This window comes from Arvicola amphibius, chromosome 2 (genome assembly GCF_903992535.2).
Source record: "Arvicola amphibius chromosome 2, mArvAmp1.2, whole genome shotgun sequence".
NCBI classification, from domain to species: Eukaryota; Metazoa; Chordata; class Mammalia; order Rodentia; family Cricetidae; genus Arvicola; species Arvicola amphibius.
Window position 1 is genome coordinate 165,262,586 of NC_052048.2, and position 19,210 is coordinate 165,281,795.

Below are 19,210 nucleotides of genomic sequence, written 5' to 3' on the forward strand. Positions count from 1 at the left end.
CCTAGAATTCTCTGTGAAACAGGGAGACAGATCAGTCCTGGGAGGTAATGGAATGTGGGCGAAGCAGGGAAGCTGCTTAGGACAGGGCAAAATTCTTTCTGCTGCTCCGGATGCCCATACTGGGCATCTCTGCAGACTCTGGTGCTCCCTCCACCCCTGCTGTGATGATGCACTGGGAAAACATTCGCTCTCCCAGGGATGCTTCTTTGTTAGTTTATAGCTGGGAAAATGTTGCCCCGGGTCTAAAATATCTGCCCAAACAGCCTAGCGCTGATGAAGGCTTTCTCACAGGCTCTCGGCTCCCCGCGGGCGCTCCCCGCCCTCTGCTGCCAGAACCTTGGGGATGTGCCTAGACCCGGCGCAGAGCACGTCCTGGCCAACTGAGAGCAGAACAAACCACTGGCGGATAGCCAAGAGGCTCCCTCCCAGCCACCGCCCCCCCGCCAGCGCCTTTTCCCCCCTATACAATACAAGATCTTCCTTCCTCAGTTCTCTTAAATCACAGCCCAGGGAAACCTCCTCAGAGCCTGCAGCCAGCCACGCGCCAGCATGTCTGGGGGCAAATACGTAGACTCCGAGGTAGGCTTGGGTGAGGGCGCGCCCGGCTCCAAAGTGCCTGCTTTTGCTATCTCCCACTCCAAATGCTCCGGCTGCTTTCCTAGCCCCAGCCCTCTCCGCCTTCACAGCACTTCTCTCCTGCTGGCACCGCTGAGGAATGGGCCTGGGTGGGGAGGTGAAGAAAAGTCAGGAATGTTTATGGCTTCCTTTTGGAGAGGGAACCAAGGAGCCCACCGGGAAAAGGAGGATCGGGGTCCTGCGTTGGTAGTCTGCCTGACTTAGAACTAAGTTTTTCAGATGGCTCCGTTAGCAATACCCCCCACGGACAAACCTCTTGCTACTGGGAGGCTGAGAGCTGCTGCTGCTGCTGCTGGTGGTGGTGTGTTTGTACTGGGGGTGGGGTGTCATTTGCCCACAGCTGAGGACAGTTCCCACCAGGAGCCTAAAGTGGCTGGCCTGGGCAGCGGCACTCCTGTCTTGCACTTAGCAAAGTTCTCGAGCACTTCAGTATGGGCGGCGGTCCGGGGGAGTTCCGAGGTGGGGAGTCTCTCCTTCTTCACAAGTGTCACCACCATTGGCAACTAGTCCCTGGCACTTAAGTGGCCTAAACGCAGAGACCTCAGTTCCCAAACGTGACTTTCGTTCAGCCTTGGGCAGATAGCCTGGGGGTAATCTAAGTAAGGGTGGGTCAGAGTGTCCTTCAGGTGAGAAGCCCTTCTAGAACATTGAGCAGGGTGAGGTGGGGGTGTCTGGCACATTCTCAGAAATAAAAGTATGTTAGATTTTGATCCACCCAATTCACCCCCGTGGCCTAAGGAAAACCATGAAGCAAAGGGGGCTAGAAGAAGGGTAGGGGACGCGGCAGGTGCGAGGTAGACGCACAGAGGGACAGACAAGATGGGACCACTGAGTCTGTCAGTATGGTTCAGTTGAAACTTAAAGATAATGGTGGAAGGGATCGCGGGACACGATTAACAGAGTCAGGGCGGGACAGTGGAGCAGGTGAGGTTATGGGGACACGGGTGGCCTGACGTAGAGAAGGGGGACAGAGTTGTCGGAAACGCAAACCCCCGGGGTTGAGGAGTCGCAGCCGCCGGGAGCGGCGGGGAGCAGGAGGGCGAGCACGGGGCTTAGCCCTGACCCCTGGCGGCAGGCACGGGAGGCAGGCGCTCCCTGCCTGGTACCGAGGGGTGTGGTGTCCTCCCCTCCGTCCTCTTAAAAAGCTTGAGGCGCCGGGAACTTTCTGTGCGCAAAGCTTCGAGGTTGAAGTTAGAGAGACTTGGAGCTCCAGGCTCCTCCGCGTCAGCCAGACTGATTCCTGACGCTTGTTTTTCTTTCTGAACTTTTCTTCCCACCTCCGTTGCCGCCCTCCCCTGGCTTGGCCGGCTGCCCTCACAGGGACATCTCTACACTGTTCCCATCCGGGAACAGGGCAACATCTACAAGCCCAACAACAAGGCAATGGCAGACGAACTGAATGAGAAGCAAGTGTACGATGCACACACCAAGGAGATCGACCTGGTTAACCGGGACCCCAAGCATCTCAACGATGACGTGGTCAAGGTAAGCCTTGGTGGCTGTCTGATTCCCACAACATTACTCTCGCGAGTAATTGTACATCCTTTTCATCACTTGGTCACACCGGGACTGTTTCTTAGGCTTGACTGTATGTGAACCCCTGCGGTCCGTTGTCAGAAATCTTGGCTAGTTCAGCAGGAATTTAGCTAAAGTGAGCTTTGTGGGAGTTCATAGACCCTCAGCCACAGGTGGGACCCCACAGTACTTGGGAAGGGAAGATGAGTGTGGCCCATTGCCACGTTAAAGTCCAGTGACAGGTCGTTTTCGTCTTGGTAAAATAATTATGTGAGACTTTGCACCACCGGTGGCGGTTAAAATAAAATGATCTTATTCCTTCAGCTAAAATAATCAAATTATTAGCTTAAAAGTATTAAGCAAGTGGAAATGCTTAACACTAATAGCCTATGCATATATTTTGTATGCATATATATTCACATAGATACAAACAGTGTTTTGGCTATAAAAACTCGGCACATGTGCAAGGCTAAGCCAATTTACCATACTGAAAATAATTTCCACCTCTTGACTTCTGGATCCCTCTAGTTAAATGTGGAAAGCCGCGTCTTTGGTGACAGCCAAGGTCAGCCTGTGCTGAGCTTTAAGGTTGGAGTTCCATTTTCCACTTTCAGGATAACTTGCTGGGATTTAAAACCCTTTACTTTCCTGAGTTGTTGGTTTAGTGGAGACTTGACACAGTGGTCTGATTTTCAATATCATTTGTTATTCAACTTTGACCCTTTCAGCAATTCCAGCTCAAGGAATTTATTGTCTGAGCCTGTGTGGGTTGAGAAATCCTGGGCTTGAGTTCTCCTTGGCAGAGGGTTTCCTCTGAGTGGCCTGGAGGGCCAAGGAAAATCCTGGCCTGGGGGTTCCACTGGGAAGCCACTGTCTGGCCCAGCCCCTAATGCACCCCGGAGGAGCCTACGGAGTTTCCACCCACAGCCTCTTATCTATGGATGGGAGGGGTTCCAGCGCAGTTTCACCTTTATGAATAATATATTTCAGAAAGAGAAACTGTTTCATCTACAACTGGAAGGAACGTGTACCTGTCAAAATGTACTCTCTTGGTTTACTGGTAAAGGGAAAAGGAAAATTGGACCGTTTTTTCTCCTGGCCGGATTGCAGAATATTTAAAACCAGCAATGAAGGCATCTCATAAACTGAAAGCTAAGATTGCTAAAAATCTGTTTATTAGCCACATTTCCTTAAAGGGGAAAGGACATTTTGCTTCTCACCCTTTTCGTGCTGGCTGCTTTGGTCAAGGAGGGGGACTTGAAGGATAAAAGCAGATTCCAGGGGTTCAGATTGGCTCCTTCCACTGAACCCTCCCTGCCGTGGCCCTGTGCTGGGAGCGGAATTCCCTGGAGCCAACTAGACTCCTGGGATGAGTCAGAAAGGCCAGCAGTGTGGATGTGGGTCTCCACACAAGCATGACTAAGTGGAGAAAGAAGGCCCCACTGGGAAGAGTCCTCAACACAGATGGGGAAAAAAGGGCGTGACAGGCTTGGAGGAAACAGCAGTTTACAAAATATCATTTCAAGGGCAAGTGTGGGGATCCTCGACTTAGAGAAAACAGAAGAGCTACAGCAATGCCTGCCTACTTTCTCGCAGAACTAGGGAAAAATCCAGAAAGTCCAGCAGGCAAGAAAAACCTACCTTGAGAAAAGGATTTAGGTGGAATCCCTAAATCCCTAAAGCCTAGGAGGATGCCTTCAAAGAACACTCCCTCAGCAAAGAGAGACCCAGGTTACCCTTGCACATTTTGCTCCTCCCCCCCCCCCCACACTACTAGCTAGAAAATTTTCATCCTCATAGAAATCTCTGATGGACAGGGTTTGGCTTGAGTGTCCCTGCTGCTCACAAATACCTTCTCATCAAAAGGAAAAGTACAATTAAATAAATCCTCTATGTAGAGAACAAATGAGGCCCAAATTTTAAGTATGGAGAACAGCATGGTGCATGGGACACATCCTTTCAGGCCTACACATCAAGTAGGGAGGCGTGGCAAGCAGCCAAAGCCTGGTGTGCTCTCCACTTGAACTTCAGTAACAGAGAGCATAATTAACCAGTCCACTGGTGACAAGAATATCAATTTAAGTCTAGAATTGATTGCCAATAAAACTGTTTTCTTACGGAGGTTTGTCATTCCACATAGTAATTTTATTTAACTGTGCTAATAAAATAAAAAAGAAAAATCTGCCTACATTTGCCCTGGCAGTCAAGGCAAAACTGAAGGACTCATTGTGGTTGTGTGTGTGTGTGTGTGTTTAAGATTAAGATTTAATAATATGTGCATCCCTTGTCTCAATGGCAGTAATAGTCTTTTTTTTTTTTTTTTTTTTTTTTTTTTTTTTTTTTTTGGTTTTTCGAGTCAGGGTTTCTCTGCAGCTTTTTTAGAGCCTGTCCTGGAACTAGCTCTTGTAGACCAGGCTGGTCTCGAACTCACAGAGATCCGCCTGCCTCTGCCTCCCGAGTGCTGGGATTAAAGGCGTGCGCCACCACCGCCCGGCTGGCAGTAATAGTCTTATCTTCTGGATTTATTTTAAGAATTAAATAACAAACATCCAGGCTAACATCCCTTGTGGTTTTATGTTTTCACTTCCTTTTTTTTTTTTACTGACATGAAGTTTTATGAGGCTCCATAGAAAAATCTTTTCATTTTATAAATAGGCAAAATATATGCTATAATAAGTAAAAGTAAATTGTATCACATATTTCAGAATAAAAGTGTTCTTAAAATAGTGATTGCCATGGACATTAACTGTCAGGAAGCTGCTGCTATAGAAAGAGCAACAGGTGAATAGAAGTCATTGAAAATACTCTGATGGAGAGGGTCATGAAGGATGTGCATGATTGGGTGGAAGAGCAGTTTGCATGCAACAGCCTAGCAGGTGCAGGAGGATGCGAGGAAGTCAGACAGGGGAGTCTTACACAGACACTTTTTAAAATATATTTTAATACAGGTAATATATATATATATATATGTTGTATTTTGAGGATATTCTCTCCCATACTCCCCTTCCATTTTTACTCCTCTCATTGTCTTCTTTGCTCCTCTAGATCCTTCCACTCCTTTTGTTTTTGGAGATCATAATTGTATCACTGCCCCCTTCCCTTTCCTCCTTCCAGCCTCTCCCATTGTAACCCCTGGCTCCTTCTCAGATTCATAGCTACTTTTCCCTTAGTTTTTGTTACATATATATATGTATACATATTTCTAAATAAATACATATAACCCGCTCAGTCTGAATAGTATTATTCGTATGTATGCTTTCAGGGCTGACCATTTGGTATTGGATTACTCGTTTGTGCACTCTTCCCTGACAAAGACAGTTTCCCCCACTCCCAGCATCCCTTGCTTCTTCATCTAGCGTCAAGGCCTCCTGGTCTTTCCCTCTTCCTTAGCATGTCTATTGATGTCATGCTTGCCCAGATCTTGTTCAGTCAGCCCTTTTGGTGAGGCTTCATGGATGTTGCTCCTCTGACATTTCTAGGAGACAGTGTTCCTCTGACTCTTAGAATCTTCCCGTCCCCTCTTCCACAACAGCCCCCGAGTATTAGGTCCAGTTGTACCGTACAAGGGCTAATATCTCACTTTGACTGGACTCTAGGGACTCATATGGCTGATGGGGAAGACAATAAAAATGAAATGGATGATTCTGATCAGACAACAGAGTTCTGAATCTCATATGCACCTTAGGAGTGTGGGTGGGCCTCTCAGACAGTCAAGGAAAGCTGTGGAAGAATCCAAGAATGGGCTTGATGTGAGAAACTGGTGTTTCGGGAAGGTGCAGGTGTGTCGCAGCCATCCTGGGTAAGCTGGAAAGAGGTGAAATTGAGGTGCGCCGTGGCTCACAGAGGATCAACCTGATTATTCAGTTTTAAAAAGCTATGAAAACAAACATTCAGTGAGAACTATTCTTCAAAAATTTGAATCTTGACCTTTCCCTAGTTCAGGACTATGTGGTACAATGGTGTCTTGTGATGAGGGGCAGTGGCAGCCAGCCATGGCTCACAGTTGGCCACACAATCACGAGAAACAACCACCCATAAATACGACAGCGTACCATGTGACTAAGCTATGGTGTTCAGTAGGTTAGGCCTGTTAGAGGCATCCTTGACTTGAAATATTTTCAGTTTATAGTGAACTTAATCAAATGTAATCCCATAGTAATTTGAGAAGTATCTGTGTTTACTCCTTGGTCCAAACATGGAAATGAAAAGGATGATCCACACACTGGGAAGGGAATCTAAGCAACAAGCAACATAATTTATGAGACCCTAATGGCTTACCAGCCCAGCTTCTAGTTTCCCCTTTTGACATTGATAGAAATTAAGAGTTAATGAAGTTTGAAATGTTTTCCACAGTTTCAAGGAGTGCTCAGAACAGATATTTTGAAATGTGTGACTACGGAAGAATAGACAAATTACATGGTTCGTCATGGATTGTTGTCACGGGGAAGAAACGAGTTTAGTGATCTTGAGATTAGCACTGAGACAAATCAGAACATCTGGGAAGAGGTCGTTGTTCAAAAGTCAAAATATATGCCTGCAACTTTCTCTCCTAAAGCAAGAATGTAATTTTTAAATGCATACATAGTTTTCTTTAATCGTGGAGCGAAGGTATGTGTGTGGTGTACAGACCATTGTCAGTGGAGTAGTCCACAAAAATTGTGATTAATTTTAGATAAGTATCACATAAAATTAAGCCACTTAATATATGTATAATCATAGCACGTTTCCAAGGCCAAGGTGGAATTCTTTTCTGTTGAAATTGATAGCAGTGTTACTTGTTTCGTTTGTTTGCTCGTTTGTTTAAGATGCTTCATAAAATGGTAAATAATGTTCTGCCACACCTGAAATCATACACAGAATTCAGGATGTCCAGCTTATAAAACCACATTGTAGTCATCCTTGATTGCAAGTTCCTACACATTACTGAGCAAAGAAAGATATTAAAAAGAGTGACATTATTCATTTCTAAGCTTATGAAGTGGTTTTAAGTTCAGTCAGCAACGATGTGTGTATGTGTATCTCCATATATATGCAAAACACTTTTTAAAAGTTGCCTTTTTATCTTCATCCCTTAATTAAAATAAAAAACAGTGGGAAATTGTCTAAACTTTGACTTTAACTGAATAAAATTGTAGATTAGTTATTATGACAAAGTACACTATATATCATTGAATTATGAAGGTTTCATGATGTGGGATACTTTCCCATTAACAGCAAGCGGTGCTGGCTACATTTGAAGAGGGTTGAGTTATGAACAGTGGGGAACAGGATCTAAAATATCCAGAAACTTCAAACGCTACCTGCTTATGTATCCTGTCCACTCAAGTGTATACAATGGCGGGCACATTTTTCATTCTTCCTAGTTTGCCCTACTTTGTAAAAGCAGTTCTCTATGACTAAATGCCAGAGAGAGCTGATTGCTAGGAAGACAAGTCTCTGTGCACTGCACTGTGGGGCTCTGGATCCTTCTATGACACTATGTTTGCAGTGGGGAAATGGTAGGGAGGATGAATTCCTAGGAAGATGGCTTATGCCGGGATGCATTCACCCTTTATTCTGCTCTGGAAATTTGTGTCTCTCTCTGTGTGTGTGTGTGTGTGTGTGTGTGTGTGTGTGTGTGTGTGTGTGTGTCTGTGTCTGTGTGTGTATGTGTGTGTGTGAGAGAGTGCATTCTATGGGATTGCTTATTATATGATACTCATTGTACATAAGATGATACGTATTATATGTGATGTTGGTGGAATATCTTTTCGAAGATGCTTTGTTTATAAAAGATTATATATGTATATATATTTGAAAAGCGCATAGTAAAGGTGCTCTCCTCTTGCACAAAGCTGTCCAACAGAGAGGCATTCAGAGACATCCTGGTACAGTGAGATTACTTAGAATCGATGTTCTTTTCTGGAGTTCTGTAAACTGTGATTAAATTGTATAAAATATTGTAGTTAATATTGAATACCTTCCTGTTGAAAATGTGAAATCTGAAGACTTAAACAGTGCATTGCCTCTTTACAAACTTTAGAGATGTCTAAGTTTTAGTTAAGGCACCAGAGTCAACAGAGGAATTCTTGAAAATTCAGATGCCTGGGACAACCCAGCTCTGTTAGGTCAAAATATATAGAAGGCAAGCCTGAGTATCTACAGTTTCAGAGCCTCAAATGATTACACTGTGGAGTCAGGTTTAGAAGAAGTTGTGCCCAAGTTGGCTTAAGGATATGTACTCTGGTTTTTTCTACCCCAAGAGAACACATGAGTCACTTCATAGAGGTTTTGTTTTTTGATTTTTTGTTTGGTTTGGTTTTGTTGGTTGGTTGGTTTTTCTTTTTTTGACATTTTCTCTGACAGAATACTATTTGAGGATCTGGAATTTTAAACCTCACCGGAGAATTTTGAAACAACATGGAGTACTCCCAAGTCAGCCTTGCTCAATGGCTTTCCATCTCTTGGGACCATTTGGGTTTAGAGCCAACTAGAATCCCAAAGACCCAAGGTAACCTGAGTGGGGCAAGCCTATGTTCCATGTGGCCCCATGGCAGACAACACTGATCAGTTGGGCAAGCTGGGTTTTTAAAAACCTTGAGCAATTATTGACGGCGCCCCCCCCCCCATGTCATACTCAGAAGTGCCTTAATTTAAAAAAAAAAATAGTGATCAAAAATGCATTGGCAATCACCTGTTACTGACTCCCGTACCTGGGATACACTAGAAATCTCTCTGCTCACTTTTCTAACAGACGGTACAAAGTTTTCACAGTCTGAGTGTGTGCTGCCCCCCTCTCCACATTCTCCAGTGTCCCACTTCTCCTGCCCTTCGTCACAGCCAGCAAGCTGCCCCATCTGGATGAGCAGATTCTAACCTCCATCTCCCATATACGAACCCATTGGGTTCTCTCCATGAATCACAGGGTTAAATAAACTGACATCCCCATCACATATTTCATCAGTGAGTCAATCAAAAGATTGAAATGTTTAACTATTTTTCAGTTAGTCCAGGAAACATAAAGCAGCATATTTTCACATGAACCATTGTTTAGGGAGGGGGAAATGGTTTTTAATTTTGTCTTAAAGGAAATCTGCATGCTCCATGAACTGGGCGACTACCAAGGGATTTAGTCTGTAAGAACAGTGTTACACCTGCAGAGAATACATATTTCCTGCCTCTCCCGGAAGCTGTGCTGATGGTTCAGATATAAAATACATCTTGCTTTCTCTATTGGACCTTGAGGAGATGTCTCTTGTTGGTCATTACTTCACAGAAAGGGAAGTACAAGCTTCCCTTTAACCATTGTTACCTGTTTTGGTAATTAAAAACCAGGCGTTTTTTTTTTAAATTTTGACAACACCTAAATATATTTTGGTCCAGTACATCTCAACAGTAATTTAAAAATTTAAATTCTGAAGCTGCATGAAGTATACAAACATTTACCGAGCCCAATAACAGCATCATACTATAGCTAATCCTTGAGAGATTCAGTGCTAGCTCTCTGTGTCTAGAAATGATCCTGAGTCATGTGTGGTGCAGATGTCAAACACAATTACATTTCTCATTTGCTGTGAATATTGAAAGATGCTGAGCCCAAATAGTGAAAAACGCAGGCGATGGGATGCAAACAAACAAAAATTTAAAAGTCTAATAAAAATCCTTGTCCCTGACTGGGCTAGACCGCACACACCCCTGCCCCAGCTTCCCTCACATTCACTTCTTTTTACACAGTGCTGCCAAGTATTTATACACGGCGCACTCGCATATGGATTTACACATTCATGCACTCATCCAGGCTCAGGCATAGCTCCATCTCCGAGGGTACAGGATTTAGGGGAGGATATGCACACAGGCCATTGTAAAATCGTGTAACTAAAGGACAGACAACAGTCGAGCACAGAGTTCTTGGCGGTCTTCAAAGTCATGTGTATGCACATGGTAGGGTTCCCACCAAGAGCATCCAGGGAGGTGAAGGTGCCTGGTGCCACCAGCAGCTTAGTGTAGCCAGAACCACATGTAAAACCACAGGCCAGTTCAGCATGGCCTTCTTCACCCCATCAGAGTATTTGTATCTTTATAGGCATTGGTGACCCACAAAGGGGCTTGGGGGCCACAGAGTCAGCTGGTGGTATATGCCCTTTGAAAGGCTGGCTACAGCCTCCTGGTGCTAACTGTGTGGATATGAGGGAGAGAAGAATGGGAGAGCCCTCTAGCACTTCCTACAGCATGGCCCAGTGGCACTTACTTCTCCAGTGGTCCTGTGAACTACATACTGTTGTTACTATCAACAGCACACCCATTTTTGCAAAAAGAAAACACGGATTGCTCAGAACCGCACAAACAGAAAGTAGAAGAGTCAGGATTAGAATCTAAACAGAGAATGCAAAAGCCTGAGCTCTTAACCACTATACTCCTCTGTAACAGGCCATACTCCGGGGAAACACAGCTGAAACAGGTGATGGCAGCCTCAGGATGAACAAGCATATGTTTCTGATGTGGTCTATGTTAGGAGTAACAGGAATATCATCGCTGTGGGGTCTGACTCCAGATCCTGGTAGGTTGGTAGGAAAGAAGAAAAACTGATGCAGAAACTTATGCACATTCCCAGATCCACACATTCCCAGGGAGGCACAGGATACTACGTTGCAAAGACCAGAGATAAGCACAAACTCCTGGGGCATCTCAGTGCGTGGGCATAGAACCAAAGGCGTTGACTCGAAGAAAGCTTTTAGAGTGCATGGATCACCCAGGTTCATGAAAGCACCTCGGGTGGGGCTCGTTCCGCTGGATGTGAAGGGTGGAGTAAACCAGAGAGAACAAGGAAGCAGGTCCCAACAAGTACAAAACAACTATTCTGAAGGTTCTCCATTTGCCTGTTTGGTCTGTATATACATACGTGCCACGGAGCCATACATTGTGGAAACAGGAAGCCATTGAGAATAACCTTCGCTAGACGCTGGTGGGAGAAAGGTCTATTGAGTTCTGCAGGGAGTTTCTCTGAGACTTCCTCTCTATGCATTACGTAGTTGTTCTAAAAAACAAATGCCAGAAACAAAAAACAGACGTAACTAGTGCGTTTCACAAGCTACATTAATCTGAGAATAACTGAAGTGTCCGTTAGTCGTGCCTCGCTGTGTGCGCACCTTACTGTCCCTTCCCTAGGTTGCAAGCAGGTAGAACATGGCTGAGGTGGGAATGTCGGGATGGATCAAGGAAAGGGCATTTAATTTGTTAGAGTTCGCTGATTGTTTTATTAATTCAACAACCTCCTTTCGAGTTTGTTCCTCAAAAAGCCAGGCGTTTTGTCTGTTTGTTTAATTTATTGTTTTGCTCTTTTGGAAAGGGTATCATTAAAACAAACAAAAAAAATAGTTACAACCAATCCCCCAAATTATTTTTTGATAAACCCCTTCTATTTCTGTAGTTAAATAGATCTGAGAATAAATTGTTCCCATACAACATGCTCAAGAAATACTTAGAAAGACCAGCTCCCCAGCAGACCCAGAGTCTATGGGGTCCCAGAATCTATGACCCAGACCCAGAGTCTATGTGGTCCCCATGCCCACACGCAGGGCTCTGGCACCCCGCATCAGCAGCTTCAGGTGCCCGTCCTTTGTGAGAGTTGGCAAGGTCTGCTCTAGCTGTTCCCTTCTCACCATTGTGGCGCTGGAAAGCTTTCCGGGCATGGTTTCACTGTTCGCTAAGAGGACGGTGCTCTCCTCTTGTTTCTTTGGAGGAGAGTGGCTCTCTCTCCCCCTTTTGTGCCTCATTTCATGTCTGAGTCCAGCAGAGCAAGGCAATGGCCCTCACTTCTATTGCTGCCCTAAACCTCCAGGTGAACCCCAGAATCAAACACCAACTGAGTCAGTCACCAGAAAATAAAGGCTGAATCAAATCAACACTCTGAACTTCCTAGACTGATTCAGTCCTGTTTGAATGAAAACACCGTTGGATCACAATATCACCTAGCTTCCTTCGTGCCTTTTATTGACTACAGTTCAAAACCTTGTACGAAAACAAAAATCTGAAACGGTGATAAAAATGGCCAAACTATCAGTCTACTAAGAGAAGGAGAGCATGTTCTATATGTATATATGCCCATACACACAGTTTGCCTGTATTTGAAGTACTTGTGTTTGCATTTTAATATGTATTTTAATGTTAATTTGATTTTTTTAAAAACTCCTGTATTAGAGGAACACAATATAATACGTCCTACTTGGGCCTTCTAGTGCTGCCCTCCTGGGCTGCCACAGATCAGCTCTAAGCTCCAGGATACCCCAAGCACATTCTCAGGATGCCACTGGCTGCTGCTTGACTTCCCCACTTCTTTCTCCTCTTTTGCCTGAACATTCTGATGATGAGTGTGCAGAGCTGGAGGCTGGCTATTCTTGCTTAGAGGATCCGAATTGTCATTCACTATTCCAATAGCAGAGACGGTTTCTTTCACCCCCAAACTGGTCTCTTATAGATCACAGATCTCTTCTTTGAGGAAAAGGTAAAAACGGAATCAGAGCAGAGAGAATGTAGAATCTGGGGATTAGATATTGCTGCTTCTTTTCTGGAGTCTGTGCCATGTGAGATGAAAGGCCGGCTTTTTGCTCAGAGATGCGACCTGTTCTCGTCTCCCGTATGGTAGATAGATTTACTAGAATATGTCTAAGAGTCACCAATTTGACTTCCAATAGGAGGCTTGGCAACAGAATGAGTGTCAAATCTCTGCAAAAATTATTCAGTTAAAATATATATAGGAAAAGGAAGTGGCATCAAGAAAGAGCTCTGGGGTGTAATGAGTATGTTAGGTGTGTGACCAGGTTTCAAACATGCAGGCCAGAACCACAATCTAAGTATATATAATGTTTTGTCAGAGCCTGGAGTAGACAAGTAAAGAGGTCTTCCTCTCACAAATGACACCCATTATGAGGACCCTATTAACATCCGTGTTTAACCCAAAATCAAAGTGACTTTGACAAATTACAGGTAGCCTACAAAAACTAATGACTACTAGAAAGCACAGTTGTATTGAAGGACTCGAAATAAAATATATAATGGGAATTATATATTAACTAAACATGAAAAATAGGAAAGTAACAAGGAACAATGGCTGTTTTCAAGAGAGCATGTGGTGTGGAAGTCAATATGCCCGTTAGAGTAGTGGGCAAGATTCCACGGCCCTCAAGGACCGTGACCTCTTTCAAGAATGACTAGTGTACACACGCCCTTACTGGATTCACACACAAAATACCTTGGCAATGAGAGATACACAGTAAGTCTGTCGGTTGCTACCGAACATTAAGCACCCCCATAATCAGGTGATGCTCTAAAGCAAGCATGATTCGTTGTCTCAAAGGAAATGTCACCTTCAAGATTCTTTGCCTTGCCATCCTACAGACAGCTTGGTCTTGAAAGGGGGTGGGGACTGTAGAGACCCTTGAAAAGAGCAAGATGCTGGTGATCAGGAGTGAAGAGAAATCCCCAGGGGAGGGGACCATTTTGGTTTGCATGATAATTTGGAAAAGACATTGGAGTGAGAGCTCTTTGTTTATTGTCAGGCTCCTGGGAGATTTACAGGACAAATATTATTCAGACAGAGTCTTTATTGAAGGAAAGAGAAGGCTACCATGATTCACTTCAAACGAAAGCAGAAAATACTTTCAAGTCATAACGGGGGTTAATTCCAGGAATAAGCCCAGCAATGTGTCGCAAGAAGCGGCTTCCTGATGGCTGCATGTTTGTTTCTTCGTCTCTACAACTTCTCAGATCCTCTACAGTTACAATTGTGTGTGTGTGATAGCCCCTACACACAGCCAAACAGAGACGTATATGAACACCTTCCTCTATTTCAGCCAAGGACCTGCTTTGCTTGGGTGAAGATCTGATGTGGCTTTGCTTTAATCAGCAATGGAGAATGGAAGTGGTAAACATCCAAAGGGAGCACGCTGGAAAATGCATGCATTGTAGGGACCAAAAGGTCAGCACGAAGCATTATCCGTGCAGCAAGTCTGCCCTCCGCGCCCTCCTACACAGCACATATTCACACTGCTGGCTGCGTGTATAAACCCCATTGTGGTAGAACCTTGAGATGTAGCCCCACGAGAGGGTGTGGCTTCCACAGAGAGGCTCTTCATCTGGCCTCAAGCCATCTGCAGAGCGTTTTAAAGCACTGCACACCAAGATGCAGAAAATATGATGTAATTGGTCTACGGCAGGGCCCAAGCTCCATGGAGTCCTTCTTTGTAGCTCCTAGATGCAGCTGATACGCAATCAGAATTAAATTAACTTTGATTTAAACTAGTGGAATTTACCAATAAAAAGCCACATGTCACAGTAAGATTTTTCACAACCATCAAGGCAGTAAGGTGTTACTTCGCTCACTGCTTATTAATGGTGTGCAGGGGTGTCTTAGCAATTTTACCAGAATATAATGTTTTCTGCTGTAGCAACTACGGGAGATAAACTTTCCATGCAGAGTGAAGCTCAGGGTACTTGCAAAATCCTGCTGGCTCCTGTCTATTTGATTATCTTTGTCTATTCTTCCCCAAGAGGATGGCCTATTGTTTGGAGCACCAAAAGGTCATCTTCAGTCCTTCTTCGTACCTGCACTGCAGCTAACAGCTCATGTTGGTTTTTCTCCTAAAAAGGCTGTAAGATTCCTGCAGTGCCCAGGCAACCGCAGAGAATCCACACCAGGCAGATGTCCCTAAGTTCTCCAGTGCCTCACAGAGAAGAGAACCCAAGTCACTGATTGACATTTACTGATGCCAGTCACCCCTCAGAGAAGAAGGGAAAACTGAGTCCGAAAGTAAATTTTAATTCTAGTTCTCTCTTGGACACGTATCTCCAATGTTACATTGGGCCTTGGAAAAGTCCTATCTACTTTTTGTGTCTATACTAATGGAGAGCAAGACAACCCTAAGTCACTTTCATTTCTAAGGATATATCCTTCAAGTAGGCTAACATTCGTGCAACAATAGAAACCCAAAAATATACAGACAAAGAGAATGGTAGACGGCATTCTCATCAACAAACAGTGTGTAGGAGTTTGTTTGTTGGTTGGTTGTTGAGACAGAGTATGTAAGTAACTATGACTGTCCTGGGACCATCTATGTAGACAAGGTCAGCCTTGAATTCACAGTTATCCACCTGCCTCTACCTCCAAAGTACTAGGATTAAAAGCTTGTGCCATCATGCCCAGCTAATCGTCAATAGTATTTTTATTATGAATTTCCTAAATTTTTCCAAATGGCTTCTTTGCTCTTAATACTGCAGCTACGGCAATTAATTAAATCATCTTGGAAAGACTGAAGTCGCTGGCAGTCTGCTGAACCCACATGTTCCACAATGCACCCTTAGTGCATTCTGGAGACGATCTGAAGCTGGCGCCACTTCACAGATCTGGACTCTGGACTTTGTGGTCTTCTCTTTTATTGTCTCCAAACTGGTCACTTGTGTGTTCCAAGATGAACCAGAAGTCAGTTCCAAAGCTGGCTACAAACCTTCACGATTTCTTTTTCCTTTTTGCAGAAAAGCCATAATTGAAGCCTTGGTTAGGGCTATGGTCTAATAAAGACCTAGCTAAATAGCAAATTTCTATGAAGCCAGCAGTTGTCAAACTCACCTAGTTAGTATGGCCCTGTTTCTGGAGTTCCTTTAAGGCCTATCTATAAGCAATGGTTCCGATGACTAGCAGGCAAAATGGCAGAGTTCCTTTGAGTCATATTTTCCTGTCGGGGAGCTATAAAGCTTGTTTCTTTCCAGCTGACATAAAATTTAGCATTTAAGGGCCCACATGATTTTAACCCCATCACTTAGCACCCCAGCTGTGTGACTCTGAAGATAAACATGAAATCACTTGAGTTCTCAGCCACCTGAGTACTCCTAGGGGACTCACTGTTCCGTATGGTGGAACCCACATTTGCATAATGCACAACACTAAATTAAGCCATCTTCTTTGCCATTAGTCAGCTCCTGTGCATGCTTTTACCAAAATTATACCTGTATTGAAAAAGAAAAAATTATATCTGTGAATTCAGTTTCTAATCCATGAGCCAGATAATAACACATTCAGAACTCTGTTCCTTCAAGGGGATATAATGAAGACAGTGGTTTCTCTTGGAAGGAGGAGGAGCTATGACTTTCAAATGCCCAGTGTAGTGGTTTGGATGAGAAATGTCCCATAGGCTCATATATTCGAATATTTGCTTCCAATGGTGGAGAATTTAAGTAGTGTGTCTTTGTTGGTGGAGGTAGTCACTGGGAGTGGGCTTCAAGCTCTCAGAAGCCCATTTCAGACTCAGATTCAGTCTCACTATCTCTCTCTGCCTTCTACCTCTGGACTGGGATGTAAGCTCAGCTGATGCTCCATCACCATGCCCGCCTGCCTGCCTGCCTCCGTGCTCTTCCCACACCCGTGATGGTCATGGAGTAACCCTTGAAGCCATAAGCAAGTCCCCAGTTAAATGCTTTCTCTTATAAGCTGCCTTGATCACGGTGTCTTTTCACAGTAATGGAAGAGGAACCAAGACAGCAACTTCACTAATTCATTCATATATTTAACAAATATGGATTTATGAACCACTATACTTCAGAAACTTAGAGTCTGCTAGCAGAAACAACATACAACACAAGAGAGAGCACAGAAAGGGGGAGATGGAGGGAGGAAGAGAAAGAAGCATACCATTAAATATGGAGTGATGAAGTAATAACCGGGTTAAAAAAAAAAAGGTTCAAGTGAGAAACCAGTGTATGGGTAGAAGGAAATCTTTGATGCAGGATGAGGCATAGAGAAGCAACCAGGTGGAGAGTGGTGGGCAAAGCAAGCCAAGCACAGCCCACATCCCACATCCCACAGCCAGTGAGAGGCTCCGCAGCAGGAATGGACTTAGGCGTGTCCCTGGGTCTGAGCCTGGGCACAGGAGATAGCTTCCTCGATTCCTGGAAATTCTAGAAGCTAGTGATCTGGAATCAGAAGGGATAACGACTCCCTCTCTTACCTACAAGCAAATGTGTATATCCTGAAGGACATTGCCCCTCCCAGGCAATGGCTCCTAAGTGAGGATGCAAAGTCAAGGTTCATGTCTATTTAATTATACTTTCTCCTTTTCGATGACCTATAGCCAGCCTTAGGACCTTGACCTGGCCCTGTTTCCTCACTTCATCTATTCTATCCTCAAAAAGCAAAAGCTTCCCAAATGTTAGCTGGGTAAATAAATGGCCCCACCAGGTCATGGCCGTGCAGACCAAACATCCCTGCAATAAACAGAGAGATTCCAGGCTACAGATCTTCCTAAACTTAAAGTAGTGCCTTATTGCAGCATATCATCCTTTCCTAGGGCAGGATTCTCAACCAGGGGCAATCGTCCCTCCCGTCCAAGGGGACAGCTGACCATGTCTGGAGACAGTGTTACCTGTCACAATTTGGAGGATGTTACTGGCATTTAGTGAGTAGACTTCAGAGACACAGATAATCATCCTGCAGTGCACCCCCACAATGAGGGCTTATATAAACCTAAATATCAACCTGCCAGTCATGCCCACGTGGAAAATCCCACTGTGAAGGTCAGGGGCTATGTCTGGGTAGTCACTGCACATAAAGCGTCAGTTCTGTACAATGGGCTGCTATTCTCCTGGCAAGGACACACGTGTGAATCCTTTCCCCGTTTTGCGAAGTAGCGTCCAGGCTTGCAGGGATCTATTTGATTCATTTTCTATTTGTTTAATAAACAGACTAAAGGCACTGGAGGGGAAAAGACTCCAGCTGTGAGGTAAAATGGACACCGTTTGCAGTGCTCCTTCAACTGAGCTGGACGGTAGGCGGCAGCGACTGCCACCAGGAAGGGCACTGTGACAACTGCAAAAGGAGCTCGTACTGTTTCAAAAGCTGTGACTCAAACAAACACATTTAGAGACTAAAGACGAGCCTGCAAATGGCAAAGGCATTTCTGCTTGTTCTATCTTGAACAAAATACAAAGAGCTTTTTTTTTATACTATGGTCATCATTCACATCTTCCCCATGGCGTACCCAGAAGCCTAAAGAATAACAAATGCCAAACCATAAACACAGAATTCGGTGAGCAAGCCAGACCTCCGGATGAAGTCTCTAATTGTGTGCTTGCACAAAATGAGGTTTCCATACATTTAGTGACGCAGGCCTTTTCCACTGGAGACACTCTAGACGGCTACGCTTATCCCTCCTTCTCTGGCGTGGTGAAGAGAAGTGAGCCTGAACAGTCACCCCGCTCTGTCCACTAACACGCAGTTGCCAGCTTCCTATCTCTGGCCCCTTCTTGGTCTATTTTTACACGGTTGTCTGTTCTCTGTCACCTGTTTGGTGACACTCAGCATCAACAAGTGGCACCAAACAGAGACACCAGAAGTCTGTGGAGAATAAAATGAACCAGGAGGTGCTCAGCCTGCTGTGTAGAGAGACATCTGCAACTAGACACTTCATGATAAGAAAATGTGAAGCTGTATCAACAAAGCATACTGGACTCCCTAGAAAGACTCCGGGCCAGCTGGCCTCAATTACATGCGGCTTTTGGTTCCCACCTGGGGTCACCCTAAAAAGGGTGCCCACCCTATATGAAGAGGTGTGGAGACACTCAGGAATCCCTAAACCCTGACATTGAAAAGGGAGACTTCTATGCATTTCCTAGGCATTCCCACCACCAAACGGTTACAAGCTGGGTGACTTAAAGCAACAGACACCCATTATGTCCAGGACTGAAGGCAAGGGGTCCGAAATCAAGGCATCAGGAAGGCCACGCTGCCTGTGAAACCCCTGTTAGATCTATGTCTTTTCCTTGTTTCTGGTGGTTTGTTGAGCATTCTCAGCAGACGGCAGACGGCAGCTGCTCAGCACAATTCCCAGCCTCCATCAACACTTGTCATCCCCCTGTGTTAACTGGAAGCCGGGGTTTTGACTTAGCTTGGAATGGGGACGTAATTCAATGCATGGCAAGATGTAAGATGGCAAAGTATAAACTAGGAGTGTTCGCCTGTGCTATCAGGCCAGGGATAGTCAGTCTACAGTGTAGAAATCTAATGTGAACCTCAGAGTACATCGTACTCTCCTGG

The 19,210-nt window shown here is 44.7% G+C and overlaps 1 protein-coding gene across 1 annotated transcript in view; it reads left to right on the forward strand.

Moving 5' to 3' along the window:
• The first annotated feature begins 442 nt into the window (after positions 1-442).
• Positions 443-19,210, forward strand: part of Cav1 (caveolin 1) — a 31,019-nt gene continuing 12,251 nt past the window's right edge. Inside the window, exons 1-2 of the mRNA XM_038319494.1 lie at positions 443-579; positions 1,957-2,121. Of these exons, the coding sequence (XP_038175422.1) occupies positions 550-579; positions 1,957-2,121 (195 nt within the window). The 5' untranslated portion in view covers positions 443-549. The remainder of the gene's footprint in view (positions 580-1,956; positions 2,122-19,210) is intronic.